Raw genomic sequence first — 20,282 nt, 5'->3', positions numbered from 1 at the left:
GCCTTCTAGGTCCGTTCTCCTTGTTGGCTGAACGACCGTCACCCTGATCTGGAGGGCACCATCAGCCAGCACCGGACAGGACCCTGCTGAGCGTGTTCTAGTATTTGTGGTTCTGGGACCCCCGCCCCGGCTGAGAGCGGCAAAAATACTAATGAGAGAGAGCCCTTTGCCGCTGTTCCCTATAGCCCTTGTTCTAGGTCCCAGGAGCCCCGAGGCTGATATGTGGGGCTCCCCAGGAGAAGGGGTGTGCTGCATCCTGGTGCTCTCTGCCTTTTTTTTTTTTTTAAAGATTTTATTTATTTATTTGACAGACTGAGATCACAAGTAGGCAGAGAAGCAGACAGAGAAAGAGAGAGAGAGGGAAGCAGGCTCCCTGCTGAGCAGAGAGCCTGATGCGGGGCTTGATCCCAGGACCCTGGAATCATGACCTGAGCTGAAGTCAGAGGCTTTAATCCACTGAGCCACCCAGGCGCCCCTCTCTGCTGCTCTCATTGGGGACCAATGAGCTTGACCCGAAGGCTCCCCACCCCCGCAGGAAGGGCTCTGAAACGCAGCCTGGTCTTTCACTTTCCATTCTCTGCTTTTGATCTCCGTTCCTCCTTAACTGGTTTTTACTTCTGCTGATGCTTATTACGCGAAGGTTAAAAGAACAGCAGCCCCCGCAGAAACCACCGAACCCCCGGCATAAGTCCTAGGGAAAGTCACAGGATGAACACTGAGCTCACTGCCAGCTCCTGCAGGGCCTTTCCATTGACCCCCTGCCTAGGGCTCTGTGACGTGGAAGGCAAAAATCCACTCACCAAGATCTGTCTGGTTAGTTTCCAAAGCCTGGCCAGTGCAGTGGGTTGTGACTTCAAATTCTGAGACCGCCTGTTGGGTCTAACCCAGCGGGTCTGGAGAGTAATTGTTACACAGTTTGGAAGAAGTGAGAGGTCTTTCATTGTTTTCTGCTGAGGTTGAGGGGGGAAAAAAGGGGACACCCTATGGCTTGTCATAGCTCTGTGCTTAGTGAGACCAAATTTCCACAACTCAGCTTTGCTGGGACGCGTCCCAGCACCCTCGTCTCATGCAGTTCTGCTGTCCTTAGTGGGGGCATGTGTGGGGCCGCCCTTTGGCCTTCCACATACCTGGTGGGGTGCACAGGGCTTCCTGCGTACAGCCTGGAGGCCCTAGAAGGGGAGTCTTCCAGTTAGCCTCATTTCCTGGTTGTGGAAACAGAGGCACAGATTATACAATGTGCCCAGAGGGCCAGCGTTTGAGCCCCTGTCTGATTCCAGTTCCTGCCGTCCTAACCAGGTGGTAGGAAGTCTCGCTCACCAAACCGGCTGTCCGCGGAACACTTGCTCCCTGCACAGGGCTCTGTGAGGATGGCGCTAGGCACGAGTAGTGTAGAGCACAGTTTCTTTCCTTGTCCTGGCTGGAGTTAACCAGGAAGGCTTCCTGGAAGAGGCGTGATTGGGGTAGCGCCCAGAAGCAGGAGTGAGCTTCTGGACTGGCAGAGGAAGGATGATTGGGATGGTGAGAGGGGTACAGTGTGAGAAGCAGGAGGTCAGTGCTGTGGTTCAAAGGGACCCAGGATGTGAACTCGGCGGATTTTAGAAAAATATTCTCTGGGACATGATGTGTAAGGGACCGAGCAAGGTGCTAACAAGGGTGAGGCCTGGTGCAAAAGCCTCCCGTCTCGTCACTGGCCTGCTGTGGAGCGTGGATATGCTGCTCAGCTTTGTGTGCTTCAATTGCTTTGCAAAATGGACACAAATTCTACCGCTCAGGGGAGGTGCGGGCCACTCTCTGTCCTATCCATCATGCACTTAGCCTGTAGCGTGTGAGGCCTGAGGCTAAGAAGCCCTATGACCGGGGAAGGGTAGCAGCTGCACATCGCTACGGCCCCAGCTTCCCCCTTTGCCAATGGGGCAGAGGCAGAATTTGGGGAGGTCTGAGAAACGTGTGTGGTTTGGGGTGAAGCAGGCACTCATCCGTACACAGACGGGGATCGGATGGATAGGGTGTCCTCCAAGGGGAAATGGCATGGGGCCGAGGGCCTGGAGAGCCTTTGTCGTGAGCCAGGATGGGTGAGGACAGAGGCACCGTGCAGGGACAAGGGGGTTCAGACAAGGAGGTGCAGCGCCCACAAGGACGGGAGGTCTTGGGCTTGGACAGCTCTCACCGTGTGATTTTAGGGGAATGGATGGGGCAGGAGCCTGAGAGCAGAGGGTCGTGGAAAGTGGGGTGCTAACCACAGGGACCCCCCCATTCCTGGGAAACATGCCCAGGGATCCAGCTCGACCCCAGTTCTGGGCAGAAACAACACAGGAATTTCAGAAGACAGGAGGCGTAGGGCAAAGGAAAGCTTCCAACTGTATATAAGGATCCGAGCCTGCAGGAGGCAGAAAGGGGATGGGGCGGGGCTTCCGGGGAGGAGAAGGGGCCAGCCTCAGGGCTGACGCTGGGGGCCGGCTCCCGCAGGAGAACAGCATGAAGTACTGGGAGAAGAACCAGTCCATCGCCATCGAGCTCTCGGACCTGGTTGTCTACTGCAAGCCCACCAGCAAGGCCAAGGACAATCTCGGTACAGTCCCCCCCGGCTCTGCCCGACCTTCCCTGCAAACCCTGCTTTCCTTTGGAGTCAGGTGCTGTCCGAGGGCAAAGACAGAGGCTCCAGCTCCTCCTCCAGGGCTCTACGTGGACTTTGTCCTCAGGGCGAGGGGACAGGAGGAGAACTTCCAGGAGGTGTGTTAGCACCCCTCTACTGCTCCAGCCAATGACAGCGAGCCCAGCGGGGTAAACCACCACCCACCCCTTTGCTTGCTTGCAGCCCTGGAGGCCAGGCCTCTAACTTTAGGGTCACTGGGCTGGAGTCCATGGGCTGGCAGAGTCCTGCTCCGTCCAGGGATTCAAAGGGAGAGTCCGTGCCTTGTCTTTTCCCCTCGCTGCCTGTGTCTTGTGGTCACGTCTCCCTCCCCCTCTCTTATCTAAAGACCCTATGTTCAGGGCCCAGATAATCTCCCCCTTTCAGATTGCTTAATGTAATCCCATCTGCAAAGTCCCTTTGCCAAGTAAGTTACAGTCCCAGGCTCCAGAAATCAGGACCTGGAGGGCTTCTGGGGCCATGGAGCTTGCCATAGGAGGATTAAAAAAATGAATCTTTCCCATCTCCACCGGAGTGAGTTTTTGGCCCTAATAAGATCCTATTCTTTTCCTCCCCCTTTCTTTGGTCTGAAGCCTCTGTGATTCCGGGATGGAGGGCCGGAGAAACAGCCCTGAAGCCTAGTTACCCTTCACTGGGTGGCGGGTCCTTTGGTCCCTGTGGCAGAGCTCAGAGCCGGACTCAGCGTGGTCAGGGGCGGGCAGCCACAGCTGCACAGTCCTGTACCTTGGCACCCCCTCGGACCCCACCCCTGCCTGTAGGCAGCAGACTCTCCCTCCCCCATGGGTCCTGGTGCACTTGTCTTCTGCACAGTATCTGGGAGGAAGAAGCCAGATCCTAAGCTCTCCTCCTTCTCCTGATCCCTGCGGCCATCCGCCACCATGTCCCCTTCTGTAACTGTACCACTCTGGTGTTTTCGGGCACAAGGCTGGGGGTGGTTTTAAACAAGAAGTAAATGACACGAATCCCAGAATGCAAGGCTGTGGGCATGTGGGGATCCTCGGCAGGCAAGAGCCCAGAGCAGTACCGGTGAGGGTAAGAGCATCTCACCCAAGGCCGTCTCGGCCCCGAGGTTCCTGGTTTCTCTTTCCACCTGCGCGTTCAGCTGGCGCAGCAAACATCACGACAGAGCAGCCGACAGAATAAACAGTGACTCCCTCTCTTGTGCGCAGAAAACCCCGACTTCCGAGAAATCCGCTCCTTTGTGGAGACGAAGGCGGACAGTGTCGTCAGGCAGAAACCCGTCGACCTCCTGAAGTACAACCAGAAGGGCCTGACCCGGGTTTACCCCAAGGGACAGAGGGTGGACTCCTCCAACTACGACCCCTTTCGCCTCTGGCTGTGCGGCTCCCAGATGGTGGCTCTCAATTTCCAGACTCCAGGTAAAGCGGCCCTGATGGTGGCATCGCTCCAGGCCCAGTCCCCGGTCCCAGAATCTGTCAGGGTTCACCCAGCACGTCAGTGTCGGGCCCAGCCGTTGAATGGAGTGATGGTGGGACGTTGGGCTTTTGTATTTGGCAGGCTCTTCGATGGCAGGTGACGGAGTAGGGTGGCTGAAGGGAGAAAGGAAACACTTAAGCTCGTGGAATGAAAGTCCAGGAGTTAGCATCAAGCTTCAGGCATAGCTGGATCCAGGTGTTCGGTGGCCATCCTCAGGGAGCTCTTCTCCTGGCCTCTCCTCCTTTGAGAGCTTCATGCTCAGACTCTCGGAGATGCTCACTGCGGAGAAAAGCCAACATGCAAAACATTTTCATACCAGTGGTAGCAGAAATCACAGCACTGGGCTCTTTGGTTGACGAATCTCGTCAGTAGTCTCCTTTATATTGTTTTAATGCCTGTGCAGGATTCCATTGAGTGGAACCCTACCCTGTTTAACAGGTCTCCCCCACTGAGGCACTTGCCTCATTTGCTCTTAAGGACGGCCCTGCCCTCTGTAAGCTTACGTGAGCACGGCTTCACAGATGGGGGAGTCCAGCAGCGGGACTGAGAGCTCAGTGCCGGCTAGGTTCTACCACATTGGCACTTGGGCCAACTTTCCTGAGACCCACTGAACACCTGCACCCCGTCGTGCCTGAGCTCTGCGGCTTCACCAGACCGCCCTCCAGAGAGACCGCGGGAGGTAACGCGAAGCGGGCAAGTGTTCGAATACACCTTTCCCGTGTGACTTCACCAACATAGTCAACCTTTTTGATCTTTGTGCATGCAACAGGTGCAAGTCGATGTCACGATGGTGCTCCTTACTAGGAGTAAAGCGAGCCAGCGTACTTAGAAAGCATTTTCTTTCCTGCAAACTGTTCATGCTTTTTACCTCATCTCATTAATGGGGTGAAGTCATTTATAGCAACATTATCAGATCGCTTTCGTGTGTGGCTCCTTCCCTGTCACTTGAGCTACAATGATTGTGTGTGTGTGTGTGTATGTGTGTGCAGCCTATCTTTTCTTTTTTTCAGTGTTCCAAGATTCCTTGTTTATGCACCACACCGGTGCTCCCTGCAATCGGTGCCCTCCTTAGTACCCACCACCAGGCTCACCCCTCTCATCCCCTCCCCTCCAAAACCCTCAGTTTGTTTCTCAGAGTCCACAGTCTCTCATGTTTGTCTCCCCCTCCGATTTCCCCCAATTCACTTTTCCTTTCCTTCCCTTCATGTCCTCCGCGTTATTCCTTATGCTCCACAAGTACGTGAAACCATGTGATAATTGACTTTCTCACGTGCAGCCTATCTTAACTGCAATTTTAAAATTAACTCTCAGGAAAAAAATGGAAGAAATTTTGAGCATTGAGTAGGTTTTAGAGTCACATTTAGAATGGTGTTCACCAGTTGGGATTTTTTTTTTTTTTTTTTGAAACTCATAATTTAACGACTGCCTGAAACTTATTTTTGTAAACAGGTGTAAATCACCTCCCACCCCCCTGCCCCAGCATGGTCTGCCTAAGAGGCTCCCTTGTCTTACCTGCCGCGGTTTCCTTTCCTTCTCAGATAAGTACATGCAGATGAACCACGCCTTGTTCTCACTCAATGGTCGTACCGGCTACGTCCTCCAGCCTGAGAGCATGAGGGCCGAGCAGTACGACCCCATGCCTCCCGAGTCTCAGAGGAAGATCTTGATGACTCTGTCGGTCAAGGTAACTCAGGCCTCCCTCTCGTGACACCTGTCAGCCTGCTGAAACCATCGATGTCCAGTCACTGTTTCAGACCTGAATTTCAGGGCACCCCATGTCACCTCCCCATGTCACCTGCCAGGGGGGAGGTAGGATTTCAGCTCTTGCTGGGTTCAGCAGGGTCTCAGTGACATCAGCCTCTGGCCAGAGGAGGGAAATAAACACGAGAAATGGCCATTTGGTCTTCACGAAGGAGAGAGTGCCTCCCCGCAGCGGCCAGGTTTAGTGGGTGAAAATGGATGAAAATGCATCCAGCTTTCCGAGAACGTGTTGTTTCTTTGTAAGAGTTTTGGTTTTTTCCTCTTTCGGAAAGTATGCTAGAGAGAGTTCAGAATTACATTTCTCATATGATTAAGGAAGAAAAAAAAATCCAGTATGTGTCATGAAAAATCTTTTTTAAAAAATACCACTTTCTCCTCTGTCCTTTCCTGGGTGGTCTCTGGAGGTTCTTGGAGGGGGCAAAGGCGTGTGCATGTCTGTGCTCGGGGAGGTCTCTGTGATGGCATGAAGGGTCCCATCCTGGCTTCTCCGGCCCTATTTCCCCATCCACGAGAGGGAGGCAGTGGGGTGGCCCCTGCTGAAGGACGTCAGGCTGCTTGGGACCTCCTCTGGTCTGACTCTGCACTGAGACTAAGCTCTGTGCTCGGGAGGACTTCCAGTACTTACCTTTGGTATCCTAGGTTCTCGGGGCTCGCCATCTCCCCAAACTTGGACGAAGTATTGCGTGTCCCTTTGTGGAGGTGGAAATTTGTGGAGCTGAGTATGACAACAACAAGTTTAAGACGACAGTCGTGAGTAAGTTGTATCCGGCGGGGGGGGGGGGGGGGTCTGATATTCTTTTATCATCAGTGGCTTTTCCTTCATCGCTCATACCTGCTGCTGCCCGGCTTGGGGCTGCGGGGGGGCGGCGGGGGAGACACCGGACCCCACGATTAGTTGGACAGACGCCCAGCCACTCGCGGTGGGAGTCCTGGGCCAAACCCCTGTGCTGGGAAGCTGAGGCAACAGAGCGTGGGCCTCTTTGGGCCCCGCCCACTTTGTCTACTGCACCCAGGCTAAGACACAGAGACACAGACAGTGTGGCTGGCCCACAGCCTGCTGTCCAACCTGGGCGATTCTATCCCCCAAGGGAGACCCTGAGGCCAGGAAGAAACGATCAGTGTTTTAAGGCCCAGGATCACTGTCCCTGGTAAGAGGCAGCCTGAGCAATGGATCACACGTGTACCAGCTAAACTGACATTTCCCCGGGGGGGCGGGCCAGACCCACAGCTGCCCTTGCTCCAAGAGGCTCGTTCACCCCCGTGACTCCAGAACCCACATCTGTTTCACCTTTCAGAGAGCCGGCCCCACGTCCTTGTCCAGGGGAGCGGTGCAGCTCCCCACTCTGATCTCCTCTAAACCTCCCTGTTCCCTGCCCTCCCAACCCTGCCCAACCCTGGAGCCGAGATGGAAACTGCAGCAAGGAGTGTGGTCCCTCTTCTCTGCTTACTAAGGACCAGGACTCCGACAGCCGTTTTACCAGGCTCGCTCCTGGAAAAATAAGTATTCTTAGATTTTGGCCTCGATGCCTATTTAGAGGGCTGCTAAGGAGATCCAAAAAGCCGAGGGACAGAAGAGGTGGTTTAACCAGGAGGGGGCAGGACCAGCGGAGCCGGTGCTGAGCCTCTATCTCCTTCCAGATGACAATGGCCTCAGCCCTATTTGGGCTCCAACACAGGAGAAAGTGACCTTTGAAATTTATGACCCCAACCTGGCGTTTCTGCGTTTTGTCGTCTACGAGGAAGATATGTTCAGTGATCCCAACTTCCTTGCCCACGCCACTTACCCCATCAAAGGAATCAAATCGGGTAAGTCCTTTTAATCAAGAGGTGCGGTCTGGGCCTAGCAGGACTTGTGGTGTGTGCGGCTGGCTTTAGAAAGAATGAAGCACATTCTGGTTTTTACGACATTGTTGCAAAAGGGACTGGGCGGCTCAGACAGCTGATCACATAAAGTTGTCCCCATGAGTGGACATCCAGACCAGGGAAGGTGGGGGAGGCTACGCCCTGCGCAGTCAGGCCTCTGAACCCCCACGCCCGCCGGGCTGGCACTGTGCCCTGGGAGGGAAGGAAAGGGCCCGGTGCAGCTGGGAGACGCAGTCTCCCATCTGCTGCTTCCCACATGGGAACCTTCCTGTTCCATGAAACTGGACCGGCTGATAAACTGTCACATCGTTAAATCGGTTAAGCGTCTGCCTTTGCTCAGGTCACGATCTCCGGGGCCTGGGATCAAGCCCCATGTTGGGTTCCCTGCTCTGCGGGGACTCTGCTTCTCCCTTTCCCCCATCTCGTGCTCGCGGTGGCATGAAAACATGCAGTCTTTAAAAACCCAAAAACAAAGAAACTGAGTCCCATCCCCCCCACCCCAGTGCAGTAAGACCCTCCCAGGGAGGGAACGTGGGATGCGTGAGCTGGATGTGCTTTGTAAACGGGGCTGTCCTTAACCTCGTCTGGTTTCTTTACTTTTACTCTCCTGCTGGATTGTGTCACCTTTGACAAACAGGCCCTCGCTGGATGCCGAATTCCCTTTTCCCCCTTAGCATTTCTGCAGCATAGAGCCACAAGATCATAGATCCTTGGGGAGTCCTCATGAGGTCACTGTTCCCCAAGGATCATTTTTCAAGAGAAACAGATCCCTCATTTTAGTGATTTATATACCCGTATAGTCTTTTTTCTTGGGTGTTGTTTGGAAATCTCGTGTCCTGTTTCCTTTGTTTGTTCTAAACTTGAAACAAGCAAATATTCCCTAACCCTCTGCCTTCCTTAGTGTCCTAAAGCTGATCATCCCCAGCACCTGCCCAGCTAACCCTGGGCCTAGAAAGTGCAGGTCCCTGGGGCTGCCCCTGGGTGCTTGGCTCCAGCTGGGTGGGGGGACAGGCAGGGGCAGGCTTTCCCAGCTCCTCGGCGGGCACCTGGAGAGGACTGAGCTCGGCTGCTCATCTTACCATCCAGGAAACAAATTCCTAAGCGAAGGAGTAGAGACGAACTTTGGAGACAGCCGTCTTCATCATGTTCTCTCACGGGACGCACATGGGAGTCCCTGAAATCTGCTCTTGGGCAACCCCCTTGCGGACCTGGCCCGTTCAGGCAGCTGCTTTAAAGCCAGCGGTGAAGCTGCAGTTAACGTGCGCTTTTACAACAGCAGACGGTGAGCCTGGGAGAGATCTCCTTCTATGGCAACTGTGTTCTCAACCCACGTCCCCCGGACCCCCACTGCCGTGCTGTTAGGACCTCGTTACCGTGTTCTCTGGAAGGAGAAGGGTTGTGAGCTTTCTAGCTGCTCCTAGTGCCTTGGAGAGAGAGGTCGGAGTTGATGCTCCTGCCCATACCTTACCCGCCGAATTGTGGCCATTAATCTAGAAAATGCTAGCACTTAGCTTGAAGATTTAAAATACAAAGAGCAGGGGCGCCTGGGGGGCTCCGTTGGTTAAGTGGCTGCCTTCAGCGCACGTCATGATCCCGGGATCCTGGGATAGGCCCACGTGTCGGGCTCTCCGCTCAGCAAGGAGCCTGCTTCTCCCTCTCCTCCGCCTCTCTCTCAAATCAATAAAACCTTTGTAATTTTTAAAAGAGCAGTAGGTCATGGATGATGAAACAGGTGTGAGAATGGTCGGTAAGGACCTTGTCTTGCTGCTCTGCAATTCTCGGCCAGGCCTGGCACATCCATATTCAGGGAAGGTGTGGAACAACCCCTCTTCGCATAAGGCGCTGGGAGCCTTCTGACCTCTCAAACTCTGCCCGCCGTCGTTAGGGATGCACTTAAGCTTTTGAGCCAGAAGGAGCTCAGAAAGGAAGGAAAACATCATTTATTGCGTTTTGCGCCTTCACCTCTTTAATCCTTCAGCAGTCGTGTGAAAGAGGTTTATCATCTCTGTCTTTTAAACACCAGCGCTTTGGGGCCTAGAGATGTTAATTAACTTGCTCAGGGTCACACACCTGCAGGACCAGAGCTGGGCTGCAGACCCAGGAATGTCTGTCTGCACACTCCAGGTTCTTCCTACTCTGATAAACCAAACACGGAGCGTGCTTCTCTGTTTCCTTTGTGTCTATGACACAACCCAAACCAACAACAAAAAAAGAACCAAACTGTTTCTGGTGAACTGGGAAACATCTTTCCGCATGCAACCCCAGGATGCATGAAGTCGGCTCAGGAAATGAGAGCTGGCCATTGAAAGGAGGGGCGTGGGGCTGGGGCTCACTTCTCCAAATCTGGGGGCACGTGCTGACCGTCGATTCTAAGCAAAACGGCACTTCCCCATCGTTGGCTACTTCACAGCCTTCCCGAGCCCATGGAGTGCTCAGCAGTACATTCCAACAGCTGCTCAACACCTAGACAGACTTCCTCCCCATTGTCCCCAGACCAGCTCTACCCATGCAGAGTTTCAGGCCAAACAACCAGACCAGCAGACAAGCCAAGACAAATCGCATCACCTAGAAGGGGAGAAGAGAGAGAAGGGACGCTTGGGTGGCTCAGTGGGTTAAAGCCTCTGCCTTCGGCTCAGGTCATCCTGGGATCGAGCCCCCCATCGGGCTCTCTGCTCAGCAGGGAGCCTCCCTCCGCCTCTCTCTGCCTACTTGTTATCTGTCAAATAAATAAATAAAATCTTTAAAAAAAAAAAAAGAAAGGGAGAAGAGGTCAGAAAACTTCACTATTCACGGAATGCAATGTCCTCAAAAATCCTCCCGGGAAAGGTCTGACCTGAGAGTTTTATACCCAAACTGTCAGTCAAGTATAAAACCAAAGAATGGACGCATTCAAGGAGGTGGCGTTCGAGGATTTTAGGTCTCACGCGGTGGTACTGAAGAAAATGAGAGGACAAGGGGAGCCGACCAAAGCACTGACAGAGAAGTCCCGTAAAGAGGCGGTGAGCACTGGACGTGTGAAATTTACACACAACGAGATGCCCAGATTTTCAGTGGGAAGACTGACACCAAGTACTGAGGTCCTGCTCGTGAGACGCCTGCCAGCGCGCAGGAGGGACGTACACAGGTGTCCGCGTCTCACGTGGAGACACGTATCTACACGCCTGTGCGCTAGATGGAGTGGGTAAGTGGTTAAAACACATAGGAAAAGGTTAATGGCAGATCTGTGTGGCTGGCACACAGGTGTTCCTTGTACTGTTAGCTTCGCTGTGTGTTTGACAACTTTATAACCAAGTCTCCTTTTGTGGAAGAATTACGGTTAGAAAAGGAAATAATATAGCTGACCCTTGAACAACGTGGCAGTTGGGGATGTCCATGCCTCAAGCAGTAAAAAAAAAGCCACGTAGGATTTTTGACTTCCCCCAAACCTACTCACAGCCTACGGCTGACCAGAAGCCTCGTAACCGTCAATTAACACAGACTTTGTATTTTATACAAAGGTATAAGGTAAGCTTATACCTTAAGGTAAGCTGGAAGAGAAAACATGTTCAGACACTTAGAGTACTGTACTTATCGGGAAAAAGATCTGTGTATAAAGTGGACCCACACAGTTCAAACCTGTGCTGCTCAAGGGTCAGCGGTATTTACACGGAGTGTCTTATAGAGACAGTGATTCAGCTTACCCAAATTAGGGGAAGGAAGGAGAGAGGAGAGAGGAGGTGTGGCCTTGCAAAAAGCTACATCAACTTCCTCACTGAAAGCACTGGGAAGGGAGAGAGGGATCACTCAAGCGATACTGTTTCGGCTCTCCCAGAGAGTCCGAACCATCACCGGATGAGCGCAGGCCCGGATGGTGGAAGACACAGGCAGCGGCGCACGTGCCCTAATGCAGGCATGGCTTGTCCAGGAGAAGGAGAAGACAATGCAAGTAAAAGCTTTTGAGACAAACTAGGGCCATAGCATTTCCAAAACAGAATGTTAAACGAAAACCATCCAGTACTATCGTTAGTGACTTAGAAGAAATCACGACAGTGTCTTGGGAAGATACTGTTAATGTGGCTCCTTCTGGAAGAAGGGATTATGAGCGGGTAGGACCGAGACTCCAATTTTTACTATGTATTTGTTTAGACTAAGTTAAAAAAAGCAAACTGACCAACCTTTGAGAGGTGTTGTCATAAACTTTAGTGTGGGGGCGCCTGGGTGGCTCGGTGGGTTAAAGCCTCTGCCTTTGGCTCAGGTCGTGATCCCAGGGTCCTGGGATTGAGCCCCACATCCGGCTCTCTGCTCAGCAGGGAGCCTGCTTCTTCCCTGTCTGCCTCTCTGCCTACTGTGATCTCTTTCTTGATCAACAACAACAACAGTAGTGTGTGTGAGGGGAAATCAGCTCTACCTCAACTCTCCCCCCTAAATTATAACTTCACCCTAGTAAATGAGTGTCCTAATTACAAATAGAGAAAGGCTTTCAGAGGAGGATCAATACTGCTACAGACCGCCAAGGGACAGATTTCCTACCATTAGAAATCAAGGTGGTGGGTAATAGGGAGGGCACGTACTGCATGGAGCACTGGGTGTGATGCCAAAACAATGAACACTGTTATGCTGTAAATAAATAAAATTAAAAAAAAAATTTTCAGGATGAACCTCCCTCCCCGCCATCCCGTGGTTTGCAAAGGCAAACACAGAGGAAGGGACCCAAGGGGGCGTTACTCCTGTGAGTCTTCTGGCTGCCAGAGGACGTAAGGAATTGAACCACAGCTGCAGTCCCTCTAAATGTGTCATGTTCTGTACGTTTGGATTCCTCTCGAGCGAATGATTTTCATTTCTACACGGCAAAGAGCTTTAACTGCATTTTTCTGTGTGGGCCTGTCCGTCGGAGCTGCATGCTGGAACCCCTGTGACGAGCCAGGAGGGGGACCCCTGGTTTCCAGAAAGTCAGCCCCCAGCATAGGCCACTAACTTATCTGCTCCTGGCACTGGACATGGGATCCCCCGGGGCCCTGAGGAAGCTAAGGTCTGACATCAGTGGCCTTTCATTGCCTTCCCATTGTCTGCTGCAGGGTTCAGGTCTGTTCCTCTGAAGAATGGGTACAGTGAAGACATCGAGCTGGCTTCCCTCCTGGTTTTCTGTGAGATGCAGCCGGTCCTGGTGAGTGAAGAAACGCCCGTCGGGGGCTCCCTGCGCTGTGTCTACTGGCGGGGTGGAGGTGGCCGCTGGGTACGGTTGGCTGATGGACTTAAACACCCACTGGGAATTATGGAGCCAGACATGCCACATCATCAGATGATTCCTATGTGGTCCCAGGTTTTTCCTCCTGGCATCCTTCCTTCTTGCACAGGGCCGTACGATTCTTTGAGTAGGTCGTGTAGTCAGAAAGGGTGAAGCTCTTTGGAAGTTCCATATAGTTTCCTTTCAGCAAGGAGAGTCAAGCCAGATAACTCTTTTCTAGAGTAGTTCATCCTTCCTGCGCGCTTCCCCCTGCTGTCGGTGGTGGGGGTCCCTTCAGAAGGACTGAGAGCACCCACCAAGGCCACGCTGTGGCTTGCGCTGGCGCCGCACGTTCGCAGGGCTCGGCACAACTCTTGTCCTTCTCTTTGCTCCTGAAGGAGCCGGCCACCTTGGTCCTTTGGCCAAGACCTTGAAGATGTGTAATCTCTCTTCTGATTAACCAGTTTGCGGAGGGTTGATGGGAAGGGCTTGGCCTCGGTGGATGCAGCAGGCTGGGATTGCTCAGGTGTCGGGTTGCTGTTAGGAGAATGTCTGGATATGTGATTTCTGGAGCTGCACAATCCTCTGAACGGCCTCTCCCACAGAATGAGCCCCACTTGGCATGAGTTTGTGCAAGACCGCATGATGTGGCCAATCCAGTCTTCTGAGATCTTTCCATTTCCCCACCGCAGAACTCAGCATGGGCTGGGTGAGTGTGTGGTCACCCCACTTCTCTGTGGATAAACTAGGAAAACCATGGTTCTGGACCCCAGGGGCCTGATGTGGCCTTGGTCATCGCCCCTGGATATGCATCTTCTCTGTTATTCCTTGGATAGAGAAATCACAGCCTCTGACTTGTTGTTTTGGCTTTAAGAACTAAACAGGGATTTGGAAATTGCTTATGTGGCAACTTCCAGAATAAAGCTGAGAACCATCCAACGGAAACGGGAGCTGGCAGGGGTGGAGATGCCTTTTAACAGCTGTAGCCATAGTCCGTGTAGTAAAAATTCATGAACTCGACTCAGAGGAGAGAACATTAGGCATTTCTGCATCGCTGTCTGCCTTACACTCGGTTTTTGCAACCTTGATAGTTTTCCACTTCAAAGCATTTTATCAACATTGAAATGGAAAAGGATGCAAAGATAAGGACAGACAGACAAAGCAGCAAAAGCAGGAAAGGACACTGAAAAGGCCTAGTTCTTCGGGGGCCGGAGAACCTCAATGACAGCCAGAGGCATCACTTGTGTTGGTAGAAAATGCACTCCCGATGGCAAAATCGTGTCTTGAAAGGATGAGGTGATGGATAATGCCAAGTTTTCCATTTTGAAGCAAATTCGGTACGTCAGTGCTTTTGACAAAGGCAGCATTAAATGCTTCCATACGAGCTGGATAGTCATTTGAACCTTCAGTGGTCAAAAAATCACCTTGTGTGATTCTTACCGTGATAGCAATGTTCGGTCCTGAAAGGACAACCCAGTTAGTCATCCCAAGACTTAATTAAATGGCTTTTTCGTCAATTTATCACCAAATAAGACTGAGTTCTTTAAATATGTCCATTAAAAAGACCTAAGCCAGATACATTCTGTTGTATGAATGGCTACACACAGCCCTGATTGTGCCTACTATCCAGGTTTATAACTTGGAGGAAGACATGAGTTGATACACTGATCATCTGGTCTGTTTGATTCCTTCTCTTGCCAGGCCAATGCCTTCTTTAAGTATGACAATAATACAAATCCATAGGTCCACTTTCTTTTTTTTTTAAACCAAGAAACAGACTTATTATTTTTTAAAAAGATTTGATTTGACAGACATAGATCACAAGTAGACAGAGAGGCAGGCAGAGAGAGAGAAGGGGAGGCAGGCTCCCTGCTGAGCAGAGGGCCTGATGCGGGGCTCGATCCCAGGACCCTGAGATCACGACCTGTGCTGAAGGTAGAGGCTTTAACTCACTGAGCCACCCAGGCACCCCACTTTGGTAAACTCTGGCATTCTTCACAGATCATCCTTTGTGGTGAGGACTGCCCCCTGCTTTTGGGCTGCTGAGCGTACCTTGTATCACAACCAAACTGTCTTCAGACATCATTCCATGTCCCCTGGTTGGCAGAACTGTCCTTGATGAGAACTGCTTTAAGTGAAATTATCCACACTCTTCATACAGTTAACCTAATTTATTAGCACTTAAATGATGGGCAGGTTTTTCCGTCGAGTGGTCTGACCCTACGTAGATCAATCATCACTCCCCCAAGCAGGGCATTCATGGAATCCACTTACAAAATGTGATTACCGTCTTCCTCCTTTAATTCAGTTATTTTCTTCGGCCTGATTCCCAGATATGGGACTAATTTATTTATTTTTTTCTTGAGGATATTATTTATTTGTGAGAGGCCGACCACGAGCAGGGACAGTGGGGAGGGCAGAGGGGTAAGAGCTGAGCCTGTCCTGAGTAGGGAACCCCACGCAGGGTCTGATCCCAGGACCCCCCGGACCATGACCCGAGCTGAAGGCGCACACTTAACTGGCTGGGCCACCCAGGCGGCCCCGGGGTCAGTGTATTTAGCAGGATGGTAAACCTGTAAAACTTGGAACAGGTTAGCTTGAAGACCCCTGGCTTAGTCAAGCTTACCGCCCCCTGAGCCACAGCAGAATCTGGGATTCTGTGGCCTGGGGGAAGGGAATCGGCGTTTGCTCGCTGTGTTCGTAAAGCCCATCTGCAGGCATTTCATGGAAAAATGATGCGACAGACTTGGGGACCGGGAGCAGCGGTCTAGACACTGCTCTGCAAAGCTGTTGTAAACAACTTGGAAATGTTATAAATAATTTGGTAACACCAGCAGCAGAGAAACTTCTAATATAGTTAAAAGCAAATGTATTTGTCCAGATGTGACCTCCTCCATGCAGGAACTTTCTGGGGGGGGGGGGGTGCCCTGGAGGAGCCCGGCAGGGAGTAAGGGGGGGGGGGGCGGCAAGAAGACCGTGAACTTGTCCCGATCCGCTCTTTGAAGGAGTTTTGGCAGAAACGGTGTCTGAGTATGTGCAAACCCCACGGCAGCTGATGGTTTTTAAGCTTTAATTCCGCAGCTGTCACCTGGTCCTCAGGCGCTCACGGATGCCATTTGGAGTTTTGGCCCCACAGTGTGACGTGGCGTCTCTGGGGAGGCGAGCTGGGGTGTGGGGTGCACCTGGGCTTTCTCCTTGCCCAAGGTCAGACCTTGTTTTAGTTATCACCGTCTCTTCTCTCATGCCAGGGAGACACTCTGGTAAATGGCCTCACAACAGGCTTCTCTGACGTGGTAATTGATCCAGCGAGGGCCGGCGGGGGGGGGGGGGTGGGGGGGGGGTGTCGAAGGCTCCCGGAAACTGTCAGTGAGCGCTTCAGGCTCCCTCTCAAGAGGCCATTGACATGTCACAACTGCTTTATCGGCGCTCAGTCCTCTGCCCTGGGAGCCGTCCTTGTGGTTTCCAAAGAATCTTTCCAACACCGTTTGATTCCCTCCTACGCTGGAGAAGGAGAAATCCCCGTGGGCTACCTGTACCCAACCACGGGGAGCATCCAGGCCGCTCTCCTTTGTCGCACACGATAGATCCACAGCTGGGTTTGCCCAGGACACACGAAAGGGTGCCCTTTACCTACTTCCCAGGGGACTTGAAGCCTTGCTCTAGGTGATGATGTCCAAAGCCGTGAATGCCTGTTTCTTCAGGTGAGGGTCCCGTAGCCCCTTAGCCAGGCTCCTGGTGATGCACAATTAGGTTGTTGGCCGTTTTTTACTTTATAAATAATGAAGGTCTTCCTAAACCCTTTTGTGATTAAAAATCATTTCCTGGGGCTAGGTATGAAGTAATGGACGACTAGATCAGGAAGGGAAAAAACCCCCCATCTTTTTGAAAGCATACTGACTTGTTCTCTGAAAGTAGTGTCTTTTAAGCGGATGTATTCTTTTTTTTTTTTTTTTAAGATTTTATTTATTTGACAGAGAGAGATCACAAGTAGGCAGAGAGGCAGGCAGAGAGAGAGAGAGAGAGGGAAGCAGGCTCCCTGCCGAGCAGAGAGCCCGATGCGGGACTCGATCCCAGGAACCTGAGATCATGACCTGAGCCGAAGGCAGCAGCTTAACCCACTGAGCCACCCAGGCGCCCCAAGCGGATGTATTCTATCCAGTCTTGCCATTAACTGAAAAAGGGCTCCCATTCCAATGATTTCCACTGGGGAGACTCAGAAGAATGGGACAGGACAGAGCAGGAGAACTTGACCGTGCACCCCAGTCATCGTTGATGGGCAAAGCGGACAGTAGCTGGGAGCTCTGGGGATGGATCCTGCGGCAGGTCGTGCTTGGGGGGGGCTGAGGGGTGCAAAGACCAGGGTAGGGGGCCTCAGCTGGAAGAGATGAGTGAAGCCCTTTGCAGAAGGGCTCTAGAGACCAGTGGGGGAGCGGCTCCCTGAAGCTGAGCTGGTGCTGGTTTTGGCGGATGGTGATGATTTCCCTACAGTTGGGAAGACCCTCCTTGCGCCTCAGCAGCCAGCCTTTGCCAGTCTGACCCCAACGAGCAGAGACTCCTGCGCCTGCCACAAAACCCCACCAAGCCGATGTGACTGCTCAGCAGACCAAACACCGTGAGCGGGACGTGGTTGAGAAGAAACCCGGCTCAGGGCAGTAAGCAGCGGACAGACCCCGGCGGACACGTGGCACCTGCGGCCGGCAGTCGGGGCTGAGCCCCTAGAAGCATCCTCAGAGAACCCGGCCATGCACGTCCTACGGATTTTCAGGAACGTCTCAGGAGAGCACTGAAAATATGACTTTCTGGAATTTGAAACAAAATCCGAATTCCTTGACTTCAGAAATCCAACGTATCAACAGAGATCCGCATTAGTGACCCAAAAGAGAACCTGAAGAAATGGCTCCCCGGCCGGAGCCGCAGCACCGGGAAGCAGGCTCGGAGATCAGCCGCGGGACCTCCCTGCGCGCTGCCCCGGAGCCAGGCGGAGCAGGTGGGTAGGCGCCACCCGGGACAGTATCGGATGGAACATTCTCGTATTTGCTGCTTCAGAGGGTCTACTCGAGTCCACGGAGGGATGAACAGAAAACACCACACCCTGAGTCGTGTTCTCGCACAGGCATCCTGTTTTATGGCGCTTGGCAGATACGGAATTTTTTTTTTTTTAACAAAGTGAAACTTTGGGGCAACCCTGCATTGAGCAAGTCTAGTGGCACATTTTTCCAGAACCATTTGCTCACTCCTGTCTCTGGCGCTTTCCGGTAAAGCTTGTTACGGTGATCCTTGCTGTTTGCATCTGGATTGCTCTGGTGTACGAGGACCCCAACGGCCTCCGTGTGCTCCAGGGGAAGGAATCAGCGGGGGGAGCCGAGGCTTTACACTTGCCGTGGCCCCCCACACGGCAGCCGCCGCCCTGACCACAGCGAGATGGAGGCAGGACCCTCCACGGGCAGAAAGATGGGCTGGATGAGCACCTCACGTGATGGGGAGCATTTGGGGGCAACAAAGTATTTTTCAATTAGGATACGCACATTTTTTTTAGACCATGTCATCGCACACCAAGCAGACCATTGCAGAGTGGACAGTATAAAAAGGCAGATGCGCTGGGAAGTCAGACCAACTCAATGGACTCACTTTTTCGTGGTATTTGCTTTCCTGGGGTGGGCTGGAAGCATGCCCAGAGTAGCTGAGGTAGGCCTGTCAAACTTTGGAGTTCCGAGGATAAATAAAAAGCTAGACTTCTCGATGCACTGAGTTACCTATGAAGAAAATAAAGCTAACAGCAGACTCGCCCTCTTCAGCACTAGGAAGACGGAAGAACTCGGGCCGCAGCTGCCCACACGTCAAGGCAACAGAAATGCATGTGTGGACCTGCACGGTTTCTAGATCTGCATTGCCTCCGACAAGGGAAACCTCGGGAGAGCCTAAAGGAAGAAAGGGAAATAACTCGGTACAGCTACATTTTATAGTCTGATTAAGATTTTGTTTCGGTGAATACAAGCGTTCCTGAAACAGAAATACACTGTGAGAAATTCTCTTCTAGTCTGGAACTGAAAATATTTAAAGGTATCCTAAAACGTTTTGACTTTGATGCCTGGGGGTTCCCAGTTGGCAAATAAAGCATCCTGAACGTTGGAGAGCTAATTCTGCTACTTGGATGTGAAACGAAAATGTCCGCTTAATTAGGACCATTAGAAAACAAACAGGAAGTTGACTGGGAATAAAAATAAGGGATAAAATTTAAAAAATGAAAGAAAAATGTATAGTAATCAAAATGGAAGGGATGAAACATACTTGATCTAGCGAATGGGCTGAATTCTCCCATTAGAAAAGTCAGACAATCCAACTGCAAGTTTTACAAGAAATAAGCCTAAAACCTACAGGGTACTGCATGAGCAAAGGCAACAACCCCTCCCTGCCAAGGAGTGGAAGAATTGCTGGAAGAAATTGGGAAGAAAAAATTAATCTCGAAGTATAATTTAGGGGCACCCGGGCGGCTCAGTCAATTAAGCATCTACCGTCAGCTCAGGTCATGATCTCTGGGTCATCGGCTTCCTGCTCAGCAGGGGAGTCTGCTTCTCTCACTCTCTCCCTTTCCACTGCTGTTCTCTCTCTCTCCAATAAAAAAAAAAAATGTATAACTTACAGGGCACCTGGGTGGCTCAGTGGTTTAAGCCTCTGCCTTCAGCTCAGGTCATGATCTCAGGGTCCTGGGATTGAGCCCCTCATCGGGCTCTCTGCTCAGCGGGGAGCCTGCTTCCCCCTCTCTCTCTGCCTGCCTCTCTACCTACTTGTGATCTCTGTCTGTCAAATAAATAAATAAATTCTTTTTAAAAAAAAGTATAACTTACGATCAAAAGTATCAAAGATCATTAAGAGAAACCGTACAGAAGGGTAGTTTGGTTTACAAATGGGATGCAAGAGGCCTTGGGGTTTAATTAGGAACAGCATCATACCTGAATCTATAAACGAAAGCGCCCACAAAGATTACTTGATTAAAAAAAAAACCCAGCAAGGACAGATGATCAAGTTCACATTAACGAGCTTGATTTAAGAGATAAACACCTTTGTGTCCTACCAGTGGATAATATACCCTGGTTCCTTCTGTTTCCCAGAAACTTTATGAGCTAGATCGCATAATTGGTCACAAAGACAACTTAAATACATTTTAAGGGAGAAGGATTTCATAAGTCGGTAAAGATTTGGAAGATAATAAAAGAAAGCCCAAATGTTTACTACTGGAAAAGCAATTCCTAGATAAAACAAATGAAAACAGTTACCTAAACAGCAGTAAAATATTTATGCCATAACTACATTGAGAAGAGGAAAATGCTTGCCTTAAAACGAGAGAAGACTGAAAACAAAATACACTAA

At 51.6% G+C, this 20,282-nt stretch overlaps 1 protein-coding gene and 1 long non-coding RNA gene across 3 annotated transcripts in view; one reads left to right on the top strand and one right to left on the bottom strand.

The window, feature by feature from the left end:
• The window catches only part of PLCG2 (phospholipase C gamma 2), a 143,009-nt gene that overhangs the window by 106,972 nt on the left and 15,755 nt on the right, over positions 1-20,282 (top strand). Inside the window, exons 26-31 of the mRNA XM_045988172.1 lie at positions 2,467-2,569; positions 3,820-4,029; positions 5,626-5,771; positions 6,488-6,602; positions 7,487-7,654; positions 12,766-12,854. Of these exons, the coding sequence (XP_045844128.1) occupies positions 2,467-2,569; positions 3,820-4,029; positions 5,626-5,771; positions 6,488-6,602; positions 7,487-7,654; positions 12,766-12,854 (831 nt within the window). The remainder of the gene's footprint in view (positions 1-2,466; positions 2,570-3,819; positions 4,030-5,625; positions 5,772-6,487; positions 6,603-7,486; positions 7,655-12,765; positions 12,855-20,282) is intronic.
• LOC123931258 lies at positions 4,040-6,563 on the bottom strand. Of its 2 annotated transcripts, none has more exons than XR_006816245.1 (3): positions 6,474-6,563; positions 5,600-5,809; positions 4,040-4,366 (listed from the first exon to the last, which is right to left on the bottom strand). It is a non-coding gene; the product is annotated as an uncharacterized LOC123931258 (long non-coding RNA). The 2 variants fall into 2 exon arrangements; XR_006816246.1 differs by having other exon boundaries at positions 5,600-5,806.

Source organism: Meles meles, chromosome 19 (assembly GCF_922984935.1).
Source record: "Meles meles chromosome 19, mMelMel3.1 paternal haplotype, whole genome shotgun sequence".
NCBI lineage: Eukaryota > Metazoa > Chordata > Mammalia > Carnivora > Mustelidae > Meles > Meles meles.
This window is presented reverse-complemented; position numbering and strand designations above follow the sequence as displayed.